The sequence below is a fragment of the Salvelinus namaycush genome, chromosome 2 (genome assembly GCF_016432855.1).
Source record: "Salvelinus namaycush isolate Seneca chromosome 2, SaNama_1.0, whole genome shotgun sequence".
NCBI classification, from domain to species: Eukaryota; Metazoa; Chordata; class Actinopteri; order Salmoniformes; family Salmonidae; genus Salvelinus; species Salvelinus namaycush.
Window position 1 is genome coordinate 50,431,112 of NC_052308.1, and position 20,174 is coordinate 50,451,285.

At 40.2% G+C, this 20,174-nt stretch overlaps 1 protein-coding gene across 1 annotated transcript in view; it reads right to left on the bottom strand.

Moving 5' to 3' along the window:
* Positions 1 to 19,603: 19,603 nt before the first annotated feature.
* The window catches only part of LOC120026486 (alpha-1-syntrophin-like), a 63,264-nt gene continuing 62,693 nt past the window's right edge, over positions 19,604 to 20,174 (bottom strand). The window contains exon 8 of the mRNA XM_038971368.1: positions 19,604 to 19,835. Within this exon, the coding sequence (XP_038827296.1) occupies positions 19,743 to 19,835 (93 nt within the window). The 3' untranslated portion in view covers positions 19,604 to 19,742. The remainder of the gene's footprint in view (positions 19,836 to 20,174) is intronic.

Below are 20,174 nucleotides of genomic sequence, written 5' to 3' on the forward strand. Positions count from 1 at the left end.
TGGAGGGGCTGTTGCTAGGCTCTTGGGCCAAGTCTGGTGCACTGTACTGTAACTGCAAATAGAGGATGAACACTTCACGCTGCAGCAGACAGGAGGACTTCACTGAGTAGGATACTGTGGGACTGAGACAGCTGTATCCACAAATTGGGCCAAGAATTGCCTCTACTCAAAGCTTATACTTTGGCTCTTACAGTCCAAAATAGGGTTTCCCCTTAGCCACTTTACAGCTTTAAGGGGAGCTAAATTGTTTGATATTCATAGCAGGAATCAGATTTTATAATCCCAAAGTGGGTGTCCTACCAATCCTATCTAGGCTGATTTAGTCCAATAGAAGCATCGATATGGGGAAAGGAGAGCTCTCATTGGTCTAATAAGAGTTTGATGATTGACAGGATATGATAATCCCACCCATCAGGGGGTTTAGAAGCTTCAAATCCCCCATATTGTTTGATGATCTTGTTCCTAAATGGGAATTCCAACGCAGAGGCGTAGGGACATGTCAAATTAGCAGTTTCACATATGAAAATCACATGCTGAGTTTAAAATGAATGTAAAAACATTTATTCACATGCATTAAATTTAGAGCTCACATGTTAACACCCCCTTCTCACGTGAGAGGAAAAACATGTTTTCACCTCACATGTGAATCTCAGTTGCACGTGAAATTTACAGTTTCACATGATAAAAACTTTCACATGTCTAAATCAAATTTGCAGTTTCATATCTAAGAAAACTCCACGTGAAAATGTCACTTTCACATATGGAATTGCATTTTTACATGTAAAGAACAATCACAGGTAAAAATCACATTTGCAGTTTAACGTGTAAGAAAACTCAAAATCTCAATATCACATATGTGGAATAGCAAGTTCACATGTGAAATCCATTCACATGTGACAATCAAAGTTGCAGTTTCCCATGTAAGAAACATCCACATGTGAAAATCTACCTTTCACATGTGGAATTGCAAGATGACACGTGGTGGTGAAATAATGTTCTCCTCACATGTGAAATGGTGGTGTTAACATGTTGCAGTATCAATGTATCCACATATGGAATCACTAATTCTATAATGCCATTCTGTAAAAAGGTAATTTAGCCTGCCTGAATAAAATAATTCAAGCGTGTTAAAAATGATCATCTCTTAATTCTGAGCCATCTATTTTGAGTGTTACTTCTGCAGGCGCACATTTCTCTTCTTCATACGTTGGTCAGTGACCATTGGAAGAAGCCCAAAGAAAAAAAATAGCGCTGTCAGAGTTAATCAGTTAACTCAAGTCAACTTTTTGTCATTTTAGTGCCCACTTTTTTTTTGCGCATTGTCTGAAAGCATTCAAAATACACTGAAAACATCCAAAATACATAAACTATACAGCTAAAAACAACAATGTGATGTCAAAACAAGCTGACTTCAAATCAAATCAAATCAGGCTCTAACCAACAGTGCAAAAAAAAGGTATTTTGAGGTTAAAGAAAGTGTGTTTATCGATTTACCTACTTTTGCTAATGGTTACTTTGGACAAAATCAAAACAGCAATATTCTTGTCATGCTTTTTGTACAATAAAAATCTTAAATTAGAGCTCAATTTAAGCAAATTATGAATTTCAATCATGATTAATCACAACAAATCCTGCAACAAGCTCAATAAAAAATGTATTTATTTTGACAGCTGTAGTTGACATTAAAATATCAAAATATTAATGAAAGTGAAGTGGTCATGGTTGCTCATAGTCACCTGCATCTTCAAAATGAATGTTGGTCCTCTTGGTCCAATGGTCAAGACTTTGGCTTCCAAAAGTACATGTAAAACTCATAATAAATATCACATGTGAAATGTTGGGAAACCACATGTCTGAGTCCTGTGAGAAATTAACACACACAGGTCTTACTAGAATAGTGTTGAGTGCCCTGAAATCCACTCGTATTTTGGGGACGTTTGTGTCTGTTTTCCCCCCCACATCAGCCAAGAACCATAATGACTTAATCTTGTCGTTCAACTCCCACTCCATTCGCCTATCACGAATGACAGATAATATAAAACTAGAATCCACTGGAAAGGCATAACGTTTTTATTGGATTATCAAATTAATCGAAAAGACCAAATAAACAACGTGCATCAACGTGCCATCCATGAATCCTCCGCCCTAATTGAATTACGTTTTCTTATTTTTTTATTTTTTTATTTTCTGTGTTTGTTTTTGGCAGTCGCCATCTGTTTGCTTGGACTCTATTAATATGCCATTCAGTTTTGATTGGGCCTTCGTTTTTTTTCTCCTCCACCAGCATTTCTCAGCTTCTCTCTCTCCCTCAATTGTCATGGAAATCATTAGAGGCGCCAAAGCAAGAAACAAAAGAACGAGCGTTCGTTCGTAGACCTGAGCCAAACCCCCCAGAACTGTAGCCTAATTATGACGGAACAATTAAGGACTGTGCATATTTATTGACGGAGGACTTTACACATGAACATATGCTCATGAATACCAACAACGGAAGAAAAAAATCCTCTTGAATGTCTATCTGATGTCGTCGTTATCAAACACCCCTGGTTTTGATAGGCCCTCACACCTTCCCCCTCCCCTCCTTTTTACACTCCATGGTTGACAGTCATATTCTCCTTTTTTTTAAGAGCCCGTGGAACAAGAATTTCCAATCTCGGCATTACTCAGAATTCAGATCACAACCCGCTCTCCAACAGTAATACCAGTCTACTTTAAAATTCATAACTACATTTGGAAGAATAAAAAGGCTCTGATGGAATATTTCCAAGAAGCTTACTTGAGCAAAAATAACATATTTAATAACCCTAACCTGGGTCTTTAGTACATACTGTAATGATAACAATAATACAATCGAAAAAACTCCCAGCCATGCCTTAGTATGAAATGACTACCCATAACTCCTGCCTCTGGGAAAAAGGGGGGTGAGTGAGAGAAGTCTTGTTAAAGTTGGCCAAGTCAGCTCACTCTCTGTGATTCGCTCTGTCCTTTTTCATTTGTCCGGGAGCCAGTTTGAATGAGATCAAACAAACATGATTGAAGCTCGGCTGAGTTACGCTATGCTGACAAGGGTTGCTGTTTTAGCCTGAGCTCCTCACTCTGCAAATAGTCAACGTTGTTATTGAAAGTGGTGTTGATTTGAAAATTATTTGATAGTCCTTCATGTGGGGATAATGTAAAGCCCAGAATTCCACTTTTTGAATATTTACCAAACTGTCATCTTTCATCTGATTATTGAAAGTCCTGTTCTGATTTGACAATACCTCATAGGAACAACTGCACAAGTGTGTGAGGAAAAAAAGATAACATGCTTTTCCAATATGAATTGCACTGCTAGTATTAATCTCACACACTCTTTCTGGCCTTTCTCCTATTGTGCTAGTTGCTCTCTCTCTCTCTCTCTCTGTATGTGTGTGTGTGTGTGTGTGTGTGTGTGTGTGTGTGTGTGTGTGTGTGTGTGTGTGTGTGTGTGTGTGTGTGTGTGTGTGTGTGGTGTTAGAGAGAGCGCATTGTGGGACGTCCTGAGCTGAATTAGGTCATCGCTAATCAGAGCTCCAATTCTCTCTCTCTCACTCTCTCCACTGTCTATCCCCCTCTTTCTCATCAAACACTGATACCCTTTGTGAGGCAACATGAATAGAGACACAGAGACCCCTAGTGGTTCTGAATAATAGTACATCAAGACAACAGAGAAGACTAAAGATGTGTACTCCATATGCTCTTGCACCATCTGTTTCTTGCAGTTAGCACTGCAGCAGAAATGAGCAAAATATGATTTCCTTTTTTATCACTTTTGCACCACATCTGCAGTAACAGTTATATGCTGTAATTAAACATGGTATTTTAATAAACGAAAGGGGGACATCACTAGCATTGACGCTTTATCACTTTAATATACGGTGTTGTATATAATGATGTACTGCATGTCCAATCATAAACAATAGTCAACAGAGGTCATTGTTTTTTTTATTTAAATGTATTGCTAATGCACCTGTTGCAGGTCAGCATTATGGTTAATTCCAAAAGAGATTCCACAGTTGGTATCTCTAGTCCCTTTGTTTGCTCGGTAAACAACATAGCAAATATTCCATTTTATCTCCACTTTCTACTTTAATGCCAAAATGACCACCTCAGAGCACATTCACCATTGGACCAAAACAATTTCTGAATCATGACGCCACCAGGTCAACGAGATGGCTAAACGTAAACAAAGTGAGAGCATGAGCAATGTCACCGATATTCCATTCTGGGCTTCCGTTAACAAGGCCCTTTGAGAAAGACATAGGTCATTCCCGAATTCCCTAGTGTGCTACTTTTGACCAGTGCCTTATACTGTACTGTATTTGAGAAATAGAGTGTCATTTGAGACACAGCCAGTGTGCAATGCCTGCAGGCAGAGAATCCTGTGTCATCCTCTCATGCTGCTGTGTGGCTGTGGCTCACTGCATGGCTCAGTGAGCAGTGGAATGGACTGATGAGGTGACCTGAAAGCAGAGGTGAGGGGAGGAAAGGAGGAGGAGGAAGAGTAGGGGGGGTGAGTGTCAGGCAAACTGTAGAATCACTGCTCAACGTTCCCCTGGAGACCGGTTGACATGAGTCGACAAAGGTGCGAACGGACAGGCAGAGAGGTTAGAATAGCCTCCGGTGAGGCTTGTGAAGCCGTGTTTGCTGGTGGTGGGCGACATGACTGTACAGGTATTAGTCTGACAAGGAGAGGTTCTGAGGTGTTTTACCAGCTGTCTGTAGAGGCAACAGAATAAATACCACAGGTAAACCTCCCTTATTCAGTTCATGGTATTTATTCTAATACATTTCTATATTTATTGATTGAAGAGTAGTAAATAATACTGCCAAATTGACAACAGAAATTGGCGGGAAGAATCTATATTGAAATAGATTCATATCAATATATCAATATCCTAATCCTTCTGTCTAAAATCTAAAAATGTTTTACTCTCCAGACAACGGCTAGCCATAATTGTAAGAAGCCCGATGCGACCTTTGCTGAATACTGATGCGGATCCCACCGCTGCCACCAATTTTCTCCTTTTTCTCTCTCTCGTAAGTGGCCTCCCATTTTTTAATCAAAATATATTCACACAATCTTCCGCGGCCTCCCTTCCAGACGGTGGATCTAACGGGCTGATTGGCAATTTTTCCAGCTAACTGATAGAACACTGAGGCCGCTGCCAATCTCCTAGACCCCAGTTGCCATGGCAACCCCTCAACCACGGTTATCGACGGGGGCTAATATGGATTCTCCATCCTGATTTGGTAGTCTGATATACACTATTATTATTCCCTCTCTTTGTTGTGCCGTGGAGCTAGTGGAGCCATTGAGACTAGATTTACCGGCATGTGGCGCCTGCACTTCACTGATATTGTGCCATTACTGTAAAAATCTAAAAGGAGGTGTTATTTGAAATACTGATTTACAATGGAAAGGGTATCACACTTCATGGATATCCTACTGTTCCCTCAGCAGTAGACTGTAAAGCTATCATGGGCATCCCAAATAATATCCTATTCCCTACATTGTGGACTACTTTTACCAGAACCCTAGTCAAAACTAGTGCACTACACTCTTTTGGTTTCAGGCAGAACCTTTTTGGGTTCCATGTAGAACCCTCCGTGGAAAGGGTTCTACCTGGAACCAAAAGGGTTCTATCTAGAACCTAAAAGGGTTCTTTGGCTGTCCCCATAGGAGAAGCCTTTGAAGAACCCTTTTCGGTTCCAGGTGGAACCCTTTTGGTTCCAGGTAGAACCCTTTCCACAGAGGGTTCTACATGGAACCCAAAAAGGTTCTACCTGAAACCAAAAAGGGTTATACCTAGAACCAAAAAAAGGTTGTCCTATGGGGACAGCCGAAGAACCCTTTTGGAACCCTTTATTCTAAGAGTGTAGGGAATAGGGTGCCATTTGGGACATATAATCATCTCAGCTGTAGTGGCTGGGGCCAATTTGCCTTGAGTTAATAAACTGTCAGATTACCCACTGGTTTTGAGACTGCACACATCTGCTGTACATGCAGAGTAATTTTGTAAATTTTGGGGTTTCCTTTGTTGCCAACCAGAAATGTGAGAGAATGTGCACTATACACTCAGTGGCCAGTTTATTAGGTACACATCGAGTACTGGGTCGGGCCCCCCTTTGCCTCCAGAACAGCCTGAGCTCTTCCAGGCATGGAAATGTTACTCAATTGGTATCAAGGGATCTAATGTGTACCAAGAAAACATTCCCTGCTCTACTACACCACTGCCACTAGCCTGTACCGTTAACACCAGACAGGATCCTGACTCTGCCATTAGCATGATGCAATAGGAAGCGGAATTCGTAGGACTAGGCAATGTTTTTCCACTCCTCAATTGTCCAGTGTTGGTGATCGGATGTCCACTGGGGCCGCTTCTTCTTGTCTTTAGTTGATAGAAGTGGAACCTGGTGTGGTCGTCTGCTGCAATAGCCCATCCATGACAAGGACCGACAAGTTGTGCGTTCCCGAGATGCCGTTCTGCACACGACTGTTGTACTGCGCCATTATTTACTTGTTTGTGGCCCGCCTGTTAGCTTGTACAATTCTTGCCATTCTCCTTCGACCTCTCTCATCAACAAGCTGTTTTCGCCCACAGGACTGCCGCTGACTGGATCTTTTTTATATGTCACACCATTCTCAGTAAACTCTAGACAATGTCGTGCATGAAAATCCCAGGTTGTCCCAGGTTGGAACCGGTGCACTTACCACCGACGATCATACCACACTCAAAGTCGCTTAAGTCACTCGTTTTGCCCATTCTACCGTTCAGATAAAAAAGAATTACTGAAATTGTCTGCACTGGTTGGAAATATAGGATAATTTGATGAATCTGTGGAACAATGGAGTTCTTACACAGAATGTTTTGAGTACTTTGTGTTGGCAAATATAATTAAAGCAGAAGTAGTTGTGCCAACATTTTCGACTGTTATGGAAAATACAAACTACTGCGCAGACTAGTAATGCCTGAAAAACCTGGTGACAAATCATATGATGAAATTGTGGCTACCTTAAAAGGACATTATTCTCCCAAACCACTGATCATGGCAGAGAGATTCAGGTTTCATAAGAGAAATCAAGAGGAGGGGGAGTCAATTTCACAGCTTGTGGTTGTATTGAAAGTGTTACAAATTCTCTGCCGGTGACTGTTATCAGGACCTCACAACCTTGAGCTGCACACTACATTCCCCATCCCCCACCCCCCACGACCGGAGCCTGAGAGTCTAGAGGGTACCATAAACCTGTCTCTCAAACTCTCTCTGACCTGAATGACCTGCACCCTGATAGGTTGCTCGGGAGGTTACTAGAGGGCTGGACATCTGTCCATCCTCTTGACTCTGCAGGTCACACAATACTTGCAGTCTGCGGTGGCAGAGAGCAACATCTCTGTCTCTGCCCATCAACAACTGGACTCACTCATATCTCTGGACTTGTGGGGTGGAGTGCGTGCCCAAAGTGAGTTGTGTGACATTTGTATATTGTTCTTCACAGTTAGTTACTACTATTGCTTATTGCATACTACACCAACAACAACAAAAAACTCAACAATTTCAAAAAATGTTACTGAGTTACAGTTCATAGAAGGAAATCATTCAATTGAAATAAATTCCTTAGGCTCTAATCTATGGATTTCACATGGGTGGGCCTGGGAGGGCATAGGCCCACCCACTTGGGAGCCAGGTCCACCCACTGGGGAGCCAGGCCCAGCTAATCAGAATTAGTTTTTCCACACAAAAGGGCTTTATTACAGACATAAATACTCCTCAGCACCACCCCCCTCCCAGCTTCTTGATATGCCACACCTGTCAGCTTTTTTGTGCGTATGGAACATTTCTGGGATCTTTTATTTCAGCTCATGAAAAATGGGACCAACACTTTACATGTTGCATTTATATTTTGGTTCAGGATATGTTCCCCTTCTGAGTTTACTGTGTTGTGTAATACTCTGCAGGTGACAAATGCAATTTATACAGTCCTTACTGCTATATTTTGTAAGATTCTGTATCTGTGCCTTTGTGCCCTGGTGAATTCATTCGGTATGTTTGTATTCATTACCTCTGTTACAGAACCGCTACCATTCCGCTACCGTACCCACTTTTCATCCCCATGTGCATCCCCAAATTCATCTTCCTCAGTGTGTTTAATTATTTAGAGTCGACGCTGACATATGGAATAGTTTTAAGATGGTCATAATATGGATAATTTAGCTATTTGATTTTAGGTATCAAAAAACGATATAAAAAAAGTATTTTATAAAATATAGATTTTGGCCTTTACTACTAAAGACCATAGAAATGTATTGAATAACATCAATAAATGGCAAAACATTTATCATAACATTTATCATAATGATGTCTGTCCTAAATTTAGGAGATAAAAAAACTTTGAAAATATATATATACACATTTACACATATTTAACCCCTTTTTTAGGTAGGCTCAAAACGACCTTTATACTTGATTTTTTTTTTTTTAACGATACCGGTTACCTTCAGAGAGTCCCTTGTGGAGGTCCTAGAGCGAAATGGAGAACACCATCATGTTCGTGAGAGTCTCCCCTTTCCATAGAATAGTTTGAAGGTCAAACCGTTCAGACGCTACGTCTGAAAAACACAGCTCTAGCTCTGCCACCTCTCACTGCAGATGCGGAAGTGCAAAAAACAGATATCTCTAGCTTAAATTGACTGATTTTGATGGGGATTTTATTGTTATGTAACTTAGATTGACGCTCTAGCGCATCAATCGACACTAGGGGGTTAAATAGCGTTCCTGTGTGTTAACTCTTGGGCTGGTTTATTCACCTTTAACCGGGGGTGTAACGATTGTCGTCGGGAGAAGGAGAAGAGGACCAAGGTGCAGCGTGGTAAGTGTCCATATTAACTTTTAATAAATACTAACACTTCAACAAACCGACAAAAGAACAGTTCTGCAATGTGCACTACACTAAACAGAAAACAACTACCCACAAACACAGGTGGGAACAGGTTACCTAAGTATGGTTCTCAATCAGAGACAATGATTGACAGCTGCCTCTGATTGGGAACCATACCAGGCCAAACACATAGAAATACAAAACATAGAACAAAACATAGAATGCCCACCCCAACTCACACCCTGACCAAACCAAAATAGAGACATAAACAAGGAACTAAGGTCAGGGCGTGGTGCCAGTGAGTCACAAACCAGTAAAATATATACAGTTGAAGTTGGAGGTTTACATACAGTTAGGTTGGAGTCATTAAAACTAGTTTTTCAACCAATCCACAAAATTCTTGTTAACAAACTATAGTTTTGGCAAGTCGGTTAGGACATGTACTTTGTGCAAGTAATCTACTTTGTACAAGTAAAATTTCCAACAATTGTTTACAGACAGATTATTTCACTTACAATTCACTGTATCACAATTCCAGTGGGTCACAAGTTTACATACACTAAGTTGACTGTGCCTTTAAACAGCTTGGAAAATTCCAGAAAATATGTCATGGCTTTAGAAGCTTCTGATAGGCTAATTGACTTCATTTGAGTCAATTGGAGGTGTACCTGTGGATGTATTTCAAGGCCTACCTTCAAACTCAGTGCCTCTTTGCTTGATATCATGGGAAAATCTAAAGAAATCTGTCAAGACCTCAGAAAAAAAATTGTAGACCTCCACAAGTCTGGTTCATCCTTGGGAGCAATTTCCAAATGCCTGAAGGTACCACGTTCATCTGTACAAACACTAAAAGTAAGCAAGTATAAACACCATGGGACCACACAGCCATCATACCGCTCAGGGAGGAGACGCGGTCTGTCTCCTAGAGATGAACATACTTTGGTGCGAAAAGTGCAAATCAATCCCAGAACAACAGCAAAGGCCCTTGTGAAGATGCTGTAGGAAGCAGGTACAAAAGTATCTCTATCCACAGTAAAACAAGTCCTATATCAACATAACCTGAAAGGCTGCTCAGCAAGGAAGAAGTCACTGCTCCAAAACCGCCATAAAAAAGCCAGACTACGGTTTGCAACTGCACATGGGGACAAAGATCGTACTTTTTTGAGAAATGTCCTCTGGTCTGATGAAACAAAATAAAACTGTTTGGCCATAATGACCATCATTATGTTTGGAGGAAAAAGGGGGAGGCTTGCAAGCCGAAGAACATCATCCCAACCGTGAAGCACGGGGGTGGCAGCATCATGTTGTGGGTGTGCTTTGCTGCAGGAGGGACTGGTGCACTTCACAAAATAGATGGCATCATGAGGGAGGAAAATTATGTGGATATATTGAAGCAACATCTCAAGACATCAGTCAGGAAGTTAAAGCTTGGTCGCAAATGGGTCTTCCAAATGGACAATGACCTCAAGCATACTTCTAAAGTTGTGGCAAAATGGCTTAAGGATAACAAAGTCAAGGTATTGTAGTGGCCATCACAAAGCCCTGACCTCAATCCTATAGAAAATTTGTGGGCAGAACTGAAAAAGCATGTGCCAGCAAGGAGGCCTACAAACCTGACTCAGTTACACCAGCTCTGTCAGGAGGAATGGGCCAAAATTCACCCAACTTATTGTGGGAAGCTTGTGGAAGGCTACCCAAAGCGTTTGACCTAAGTTAAACAATTTAAAGGCAATGCTACCAAATACTAATTGGGTGTATGTAAACTTCTGACCCACTGGTAATGTGATGAAAGAAATAAAAGCTGAAATAAATCATTCTCTCTGCTATTATTCTGACATTTCACATTCTTAAAATAAAGTGGTGATCCTAACTGACCAAGAACAGGGCATTTTTACTCGGATTAAATGTCAGAAATTGTGAAAAACTGAGTTTAAATGTATTTGGCTAAGGTGTATGTAACCTTCCGACTTCAAATGTATGTCGCTCTCTTTCAGAAACAGTTATCTGAACACTGTGAATTTGGGCGATGACTGAGTGACACTGTATGTGATAGGTTAGTGTGTGGCACATGCAGTGAGGCAATTCAGAAACACCTTTTTACTGAGAGTACCTTAACACTGCAGAGAGCAATAGAAGTGAGTACGTCAATGGAAATGGCAAATAAAGACGCACAGCAGCTAAGTGCATCGGCCCAAGTGCATAAATTATCTACGGATTAAAAAACAAGGCAAGCCATGCTATCGCTGTGGGAAACCAAGGGCCTCATTTACAAACCGTGCATACCTACAAAATATACCCCAAAAATGTGCGTTGGCATTTATAAAGTTGGCATTTATCCAAATTTAACTTGACGTGAGAATGTGCTCACCTCCCCGCAAACTTTAGACCATGCTAGGCTTGGGAGGTATACCGTATATACGGTGTATTTGGAAATAGCCATGGGATGGGTTTTCAATACCCTCAATACTGTTGAAACTATTTCTTTAAAGTTTTTCAATACATTTTAATATCGTAGCTATTTTTTCTATTTTTTTAAGTAAATACCTGCAGTCAACATGTGCAATGCTTTAGAAGATAAAGCAGATCGCGTTCCTCATTTCACCTGTCACATTATTTTTACTTTATGAAGGTTACGTAGTTTTCCAGAACAGTTGACCCAGTCACGTTGGTTTGTAAATAGCACAATGGGAGAAAGCGTGAGAAAGTGAGTCCATCTGTGTATTGACAGAGGTCGCGTTTTATATTGAAAGTATAAACTATGTCAACAGTTTTTTTTTTCTTCAATAGAGTGATCAGGGACTTGCAACTATAGTTATCCTTCACAGAAAATACATTAGTGCCACACATTCAGCAGGAAAAATAGCTTCATTTTCATCAGGTGACAACAAAGCTATTTGGCTGGCAGCCACACAAGTAGATGAGCAGGTCTTTTTTGCATGGCCATCATATTTCGAATGTTTAGGACTATCATAGAATGAATGCAGCCAGCTACATTTCCTAATGTTTTACTTAAAAGTTCAATCTTGCATCTATAGGCTGGCTACACAAGAATAGGCTGGCTACACTGAGAAAAGTATTGGAGAAGAGTAGCTACACTTCAGTCAGAGCGCAGTCTGCTGATCGAATGCCATTCCTGAATTCTCATTGGAATTTAGAAGTGCAACTGAAACACAAAATGAGTCTGATGCCGAGCAGAAATTCTAATAAGAAGCATTTTAGATCTGCGTTTACAAAACGCAGCAAGATATTTCTTCTGATTAAAAAAAAATACGCTGAATTCTGCGTTAACACAAACCCTAAGTTTAACTTGCTATCTAAGTAAGTGGCTGAATTAATAAGGTGATGGGGCATCTTATTGTGTTAGCTTTCTGCCGTGTTTAAGAAGTCAAAGCCCTTTGGATTACTTATTTGTACAGCTGCCACTGATATCTTGATTTCCTTGCATTTTTTCTCCTCTCTGTTGTCGGTCTGTCTGCTCCTCCCCCCTCTTCTCCAAACAGAGCAGGCAGGCCCGTTGTCCTAGCGAATCCACACAGACACAGCCTGTTGACATGCTGTTGGAGAGCCAGTACTGTCAAAACTTTGCATCAAACTTTGTTCATTTGCACAACAACACTCTTGGTAGATAAGCTGTAGACCACACTATCTACCAAGAGAGTTCTCATCTATATTTTTCATAGCCATCTATTTACCACCACAAACCAACGCTGGCACTAAGACCGAAATCAACGAGCCGTAGAAGGCCATAGGCAAACAAGAAAATGCTCATCCAGAAGCAGCACTCCTAGTGGCTGGTGACTTTAATGCAGGCAAACTTAAATCCGTTTTACCTCATTTCTACCAGCATGTCACGTGTGCAATCAGAGGAAAGAAAACTCAAGACCACCTTTACTCCACACACAGAGATGCAAACAAAGCTCTCACTCTCCGTAGCCGATGTGAGCAAGACCTTTAAACAGGTCAACAGACGGATTACCAAGATGTGTACTCAGAGCATGCGCGGACCAACTGGCAAGTGTCTTCACTGACATTTTCAATCTCTCCCTGACCGAGTCTGTACTACCTACATGTTTCAAGCAGACCACCATAGTCCCTGTGCCCAAGAAAGCAAAGGTAACCTGCCTAAATGAATACCGCCCTGTAGCACTCACGTCGGTAGTGCTTTGAAAGGCTGGTCTTGACTCACATCAACACCATCATCCCGGAAACCCTAGAACCACTCCAATTCACATACCGCCGCAACAGATGATGCTATCTTAATCGCACTCTACACTGTCCTTTCCCACCTGGACAAAAGGAATACCTATGTGAGAATGATGTTCATTGACTACAGCTCAGCGTTCAACACCATAGTGCCCACAAAGCTCATCACTAAGCTAAGGACCCTGGGACTAAACACCTCCCTCTGCAACTGGATCCTGGACTTCCTGACGGGCCGCCCCCAGGTGGTAAGGCTAGGCGACAACACATCTGCCATGCAGATCCTCAACACGGAGGCCCCTCAGGGGTGTGTACCTGTTGTATTCGGCGCATGTGACAAATAAAATTTGATTTGATTTGTAAATGTCCAAACTCACCAAAAATGTAATTAGGTAGATCCTACCTATATACGTATAACTTTGAGCTGGATTGCCTGTATTTGCAAAACATTTTTTTCCATTTGCGCTCGATAGCATATGTAGCTAGCAGCCTCCATGGAAATTCGCTATTACTTGTGCTAATTTTGCTAGCATTCTGGTAATAGACGCCCTTTTTTGTGATTTGTTTGGCGGCCCCTTGTGAACTGAAATCCCAGGGTGAGAGAAGGATGGTATGATGACGTGAAAATCTGGATACCGCCCAACCCTAGACCATGCGTATGCACATCTGCTAATGGTTGAAATATTGTATTACAAGTAAGTATTTTGCGCAAATGGGGGATTAAAACATTAGATTAGATTAAAACATTTTGCCAACACAGTAAATAGACTGGTAGTTTATGTCAAATATTTGACATTATGGGTAGGTTACAGTATTGCTGTGCATGCGATAGGAGCGCGACATCATTGCCTATTTAATCTCAGAGCCTATACCAAGGCAGGACATTGAAACCCAATAATCTATTGATAAACTAAATATTGAACAACAATTTGTCTTTTGCATGCCATGACCTAATCCCAATAGTTCCCAAATATACAGCAAATAAAGGGCATTATTGACACCATAAAAGGTGAATGGAGGTGTTTTCCCGGTGTTGTTTTAATGCTCATTCACGCGTTTTACCACAGGTGTTGATTTATAACGAAAACATGCTTATGTATGGACGTGCAGCAAGTTTACAATCTCAATATTGTTGTACATGCGCAGACTTTTCTGAAATGGAGCACGCATATATTTAGTGTGAAGTTTACGCAATGGTTATAAATGAGGTCCCTGGTCGCCAAACGGAGAAGTGTTGGTGCAAATACTGCAGAAGTTGTGGCCAAAAGGGTCACATTGAACGTGCACGCAAAAACTAAAAGACACAATCAAACAAAAGTACCGAACAAACGAAAAGTGACTTCAGGAAGTACAAAAAGAAAGAGCATAAAATGGAGCACACAGAGGGTGAACAAAGTGATACCCTGTCTGAAGTGGAAGAATATTTGCATATTTTGCCCATTTCAGACAATGGAAACGGAGCTCAACAAACAGAAGTTAAATCTACCACCCTACATCATGAGAGGCAACCATCCAGCTTTGTTAGGACAAACCTGGCTGGAACAGATCAAACTGGCATGAAATTCATATAATTCAAACCTACAAGCGATATTGAAGCAACACTGTGTTCAATGGAAAACTTGGCAGTATAAAGGACATAAATGTTAAACTGACCGTAAAACCAGACAGCAAGCCAAAATGCTTCAAAGCCAGAGCCATTTGCCATAAAACCCGAAGTTTAAAGTGAGCTAGACAAATTAGTTAGAAGTGGAGCATTGGATCCAGGTGTTAGTGAATGGGCTACACCCGCCGTTCCACTCCTGAAAAAAGACGGAGCCCTCAGACTCTGTGGCGACTTCAAAGTCACCGTTAACCCTGATGAAAACTATCCATTACCCCTCATTGATGACCTCTTTTCTGGTTTAGCTGGAGGACACAAATTCAGTAAGAAAGACTTGTCAGGCCTATCTACAGATGCATGCTGACCAAGAGTCACAAGAACTGTTGACCATAGTGACTCACATAGGACTGTACAGGTTGCTAATGGCCCGGTACTCAGCGCTCTATTGTTCCTCTGACATCAATGCAAATGAAATGAAAATCACATCCAACACTTATCATTAAAACGGTATCATGTTTTTAAAACTCATCTCACCGTGCTCGATCAATTTGAAGAAAGAAGTTCAACAAAACAGGTTGAAACTGAGTGGAGAACATGGTCGTTGTGGGTCTTGTTTCAAAGCCTGACACAGCAAAATGGACTTTCTAAGGTGGTGATTCATTCAAAACATCCAAACATGCATAGGTATAGGCCTATATATGAAGCCCAAGCCCGATAATTTTATTATTAATTTAAATAACGATTGTGCCCTTATACAATACATAGCCTAATTGCCTACCGCATATTACGCATGGCAGATTTAAGATGTTTTGTTACATTGGTCTAGCCTATACTTCAAAATTAAACAAATTCTAGTAACCACCTTAATTAAGTGTGGACTGTATTATTATGCATACTGGATGGACTGGTTACCTTGTGCTACACACCAAACGTTCTATCCATGAGTCTGGGAGAGAACGTATAGACCTAGGCAATGCTATTGGCTCATTGATGTGCAGGGCGGCTTACAGTCAGCCTAGAATTATAGTGAGTTTGCATTTGATTTTCAATAGCCTAGTAATAGGGTATTTTTTATATTTTCAGAATTAATAGGTCGATGCATTACCTTAGCTACAGAATATCTCACCACTGTATGTTTTCATCTCCTCTTTCTCCCTCATTCCTTTCCCGAGCGCAGAAAGAGAGGGATTGTCAACAGTTTAATGACATATGTTTTGTTGTGAAAACATGTTACTATCGATGTTCTCGAACAGATATCACTTGAAACAGTCAGAGTGCCTACTCGGGGTGCTGTTGTACCCTAGTCTGGCCATACAATGTGACTTTAGACTCACCTGTACGTCGTCATTAGCCTGCAAGAGAAAGACGACCCCCTGAAAGATTGAACATTTGGTTCAGAGACTAACCTCCGACATTAGGGCAGAATACAACCCAGTGTTAAGTGAGAACTGAGGCATTCTACCCTCTTTCCCTAGTTCAGGAAAGGTTATACTGAAAAGTTACATTGTTACATTAGGAGAACTGTTCTGGTAAAAAAAATATATGTTACTTAAAGATAAAGACTATAAGGGCCGAGCCCATACGGGAGTTGTAGAGATGAGACAAGACAGTAACTACTAACAATTGGATACCATGAAATTGGGGAGAAAAAGTGGAAAATGTAAAAAAAAAAGAAAAAAAGATGAAGACTATAAAGAAAATAATATGCAAAACAGTGATTACTTTTTCCTTATGATGCATCAAAAGTAAAGGGGGAGGAATAGGTTGTGTATTGATATTCTACTTTGTCCCTTAAGTCCATTGGAATGCTTGGAATGTCTTGTCCTGTGAAATGCATTACACAACGCACACGTTCATTTCTACTCCTGTCTCATGTCCGGTCCTTATACTTGTTGTATAAGTAATACAGTGTGCTATACAACTTCTTTGCGGTGAGCGAGTTATAAAGCATAGGATAGGAAACACCAAGTTAAACGGAGTGTAATAATAGTATTGTTGTTCTTTTTTTATGACGTTTTGAAAGTTTAATTCATTTATAAAAACCTATTAGCATAGAAACAGAGGACTCCAACGAAGGTTCACACAGAGAGTGTACCGCAATTGTAACTTGCGGTTGTTAAGGATATGTTTAGAATTACGAAAATGACATGATGAAAATGTATTTATGAGAAATGATTATCAATAGCTTTTTACAAATTGCTTAGTATGTTGGCTATTTAGTAGCCTAGTTAGTTGAATGAGAGAGAGAGAGACAACTGAAAACTGTATTGAAGAGAGAAGCACCAGATAAACATTATTTTAAAACTTATCTTCAAGGTGACTACATTCTTCTCACCATACCCTATTCACATCCAAAGATTTAATCGGGTACACTACACTACTAGACCACCGGTTCTCAATCTTTTTGGGGCCGTGGACCCCTTTTTGATGGCTACAACCAATGGCTACTAGTAGTAGTAGTTTGAAGGATAATAAAAAATATAAAAAACTGTGGCGCACATTGTTATAAACTTATCGTTCTATTTATCACTATCGCATCAATTCAGGCAATTTATCGCATTACGGATTTTTGTCACTATCGCCCAGCTCTTTTTGGCTCTATCTCCCAGCTCTTTTTGGCCCTATTGACCAGCTCTATGTACTACCATGGTACATTTTTGGAAGAGAAAGAAGCCATGGCCATCCAATGAGGACTACCTTGATAGTTCATTTGATGGCATGTCAAAATTTTGCTTTGTGGGTATGAAGTGGACTGGTGTTCCCATCCTGGGTTGCCCGTACGTTCCTTTTACGAAAAAAGATTGCAGTATAACTGCAGTACACTATACTGCAAGTACGGTGTCCAAAATAACACTGTTTTTCTGTTGTGCAGTATGCTTATTTTGCAGTATATAACTGCAGTTAGAGGAAGTTTAACTGCAGTACAATGCAGTACAATCCACCAATAGAGTACCTTTCGGGTAGTGAAACTTGGTCCAAAAAAACCTATTAATTTCACCTAATTTTAACATTCTGTCATAAAGAACACATGTTCAACTTCATAAAAAACATGTTTTCCTAACTCAAACGGTTAAATAAACAAAAAGATTATAGTAAGTGCCAATTAAGTGGGTTAAAATGTTCCTAGAAGTCTGAAAAACATGAGGGATGCAGATATTTGGCACATTAGCAAGTCAGATTTAATTTTTTTCCCATATGGTCTATATTAAAGGGCCGTTCACTTAACATAACAGGCTTAAATATCTGTGAAAAATGTCTACTTAAAATATCAAAGGGAAGCAAAACGTACGCTACTCATGGAATGACCCAGTTATACTTCAACTGCAGTACACTGAAGTTATTAGGAAAGCACTGCTTCCAAAAGAACACAGTACACTCCAGTTACTGCACTTTTGGGGGCGGGATCCCTACTACATATGCAGCTTGTTAATCAAACTGATATCTAAAGATCTACCAATAAAACCCTGTAAAAGTTAACAATCAAAGTTTATTACACTTTTATATACAAACAACCCTGCAAGGCACACCTTTTGTTGAAATAAGAATATACAATAAATGTTTCTTATTGAAAGCAAACAAGTTTTAGTTTGAAATATATATTAATTTAGGTTTGTTTAGCATTGTAGAGAGAAGGCCACGAGTAGTGAATAATCCGTTGACACAAAAGAAATGGGGGCAATTGAACACAGATTGTCATGTAAACTATAGACCCCATTTCTGTTAATTTTAAGTTGGTGTGATTTCTGTAAATGCACACTCCAAACAAAAGGACTAACACTGTATAAAAACTGCATCATGAGTCCCCAACAAGCTTATATCGTTGAAATGCATCAGCGATTTTGGCTGTAGTTGTTAAGAAAAGAACATAATGTGTATTCAACTAGGACTTAAAAAGGTTTAAATATAACACAACTCAGTACCTGTAGCATATAGTCTGATAACTCTTTTAATAGGAAACACTTTCAATGTATTCATTGATAATGTTATACCCAGAGCCAAATACATACATATACGTATACTATAGAGTTACATACACCTATATGGCTGGTTATACCTATGGGAGAACCATTCCATCGATCTTTGCTCAAACGATCTAGTTTTGAGGGACAACTTCCTAAATCAAAAGAAGTCGTAGTATGCACTCCTTCGACAGAAATGATAACGCATCAAATTCTGTATATACTGTATCTATAAATGCATAGTAATCTTATGCATAAAGTCATTCCAGTTAGTTGGAGGGTGGAGCTTTTGTTAAGTGAAATTACAGTGGCAACAATCCGTTTGGTGCCTGTATCTAAATGTCTGGATTTAGGTGTTAAACTATATGTCAGAAAGCACATTTTAAGTTATTTTCATGTTGATATTGGTTACGGGAAACATTTATGAACCTACTAAAGAAATGCAGAGTCAAAAGGCTTTTCGCTGCACTCAAAATGTATCTGAATCAGTACTTGGAAAACTGCTCTAATAGCAGACATAAAATAATGGTTCTCAAAATGTTTTATGGCAAAACAGTAAACCCTCTGAATAGTTCAACACAATCAGTCAATAGTGCATGTAACAGTTTAAAATTGTGTAACTTTTTTTGAAGCCGTTGTAAAATCAATGGTGCCTGTTATAACCACTTGTGAGAGGTTATATCAATTGACTTATCACTTATGACAACGGACATGCTATGACCCATGAAACAATCAAATGCAATTCAAACATTTAGCCCCTTGAGCTTGGCAACAGTGCTATGTAGGCTGTCATAAGTGTACTTTTGGCTCTCGTAAGTTAATATCCTCTTAGGACAGATGTTGCCCTTACGACTGATAAGGACCTTTGAAAGCATCATTATTGCAGGTACAGTATATCTTCAATCCACTCGCTTCCCACTTTGATTCTGACCAACGGTGGCCCTTGGTAAGAGTTTGGTGAGGTTTGAAACAGAGCGGTGACATCATATCCTCTGCAGTGACGTCACATCCTCCTAACGTTAGTCATGGCTGCGTGTAAATACGCATGGGTGGTTCAGTGGTTTTTCAGGGAGGGTGGGGGAGGTTATCATGCTAACAAGCCTAGCCGCTTGACCTTAGCGGAGAGGAAGGAGTGGATGATGAACACCATGGTCTTGGGACAGGAGTGGAGGTCCAGTTGCTGCAGGAGAGGGAAGAGAGGGTAAGAGAGAGAAAGAAGGGGGGAGAGAGAAGGTGAAAAGTTTACTCTGTATTGAAATGTTTTTGGGGGTTTGAAAATGGGGTTCATCATGGGCCCGATTCAGACTTAGGAAATCTATTTCCTTTTTACACGTTTTGATTTAAGCACATCTCAATAGTTGGTATTCAGACTTACTTTATGCAGGTGCATAACAGGCTTTGCAGGTGCAGCAACTTGAGCACACTGAATAAATTGAATTCAACCCCTGAAAACCCTCCCACTTGCTGATCAACAGATTTTCTCATTAAGTTTTCATTCAATAGGGTTTTGAGTACATGT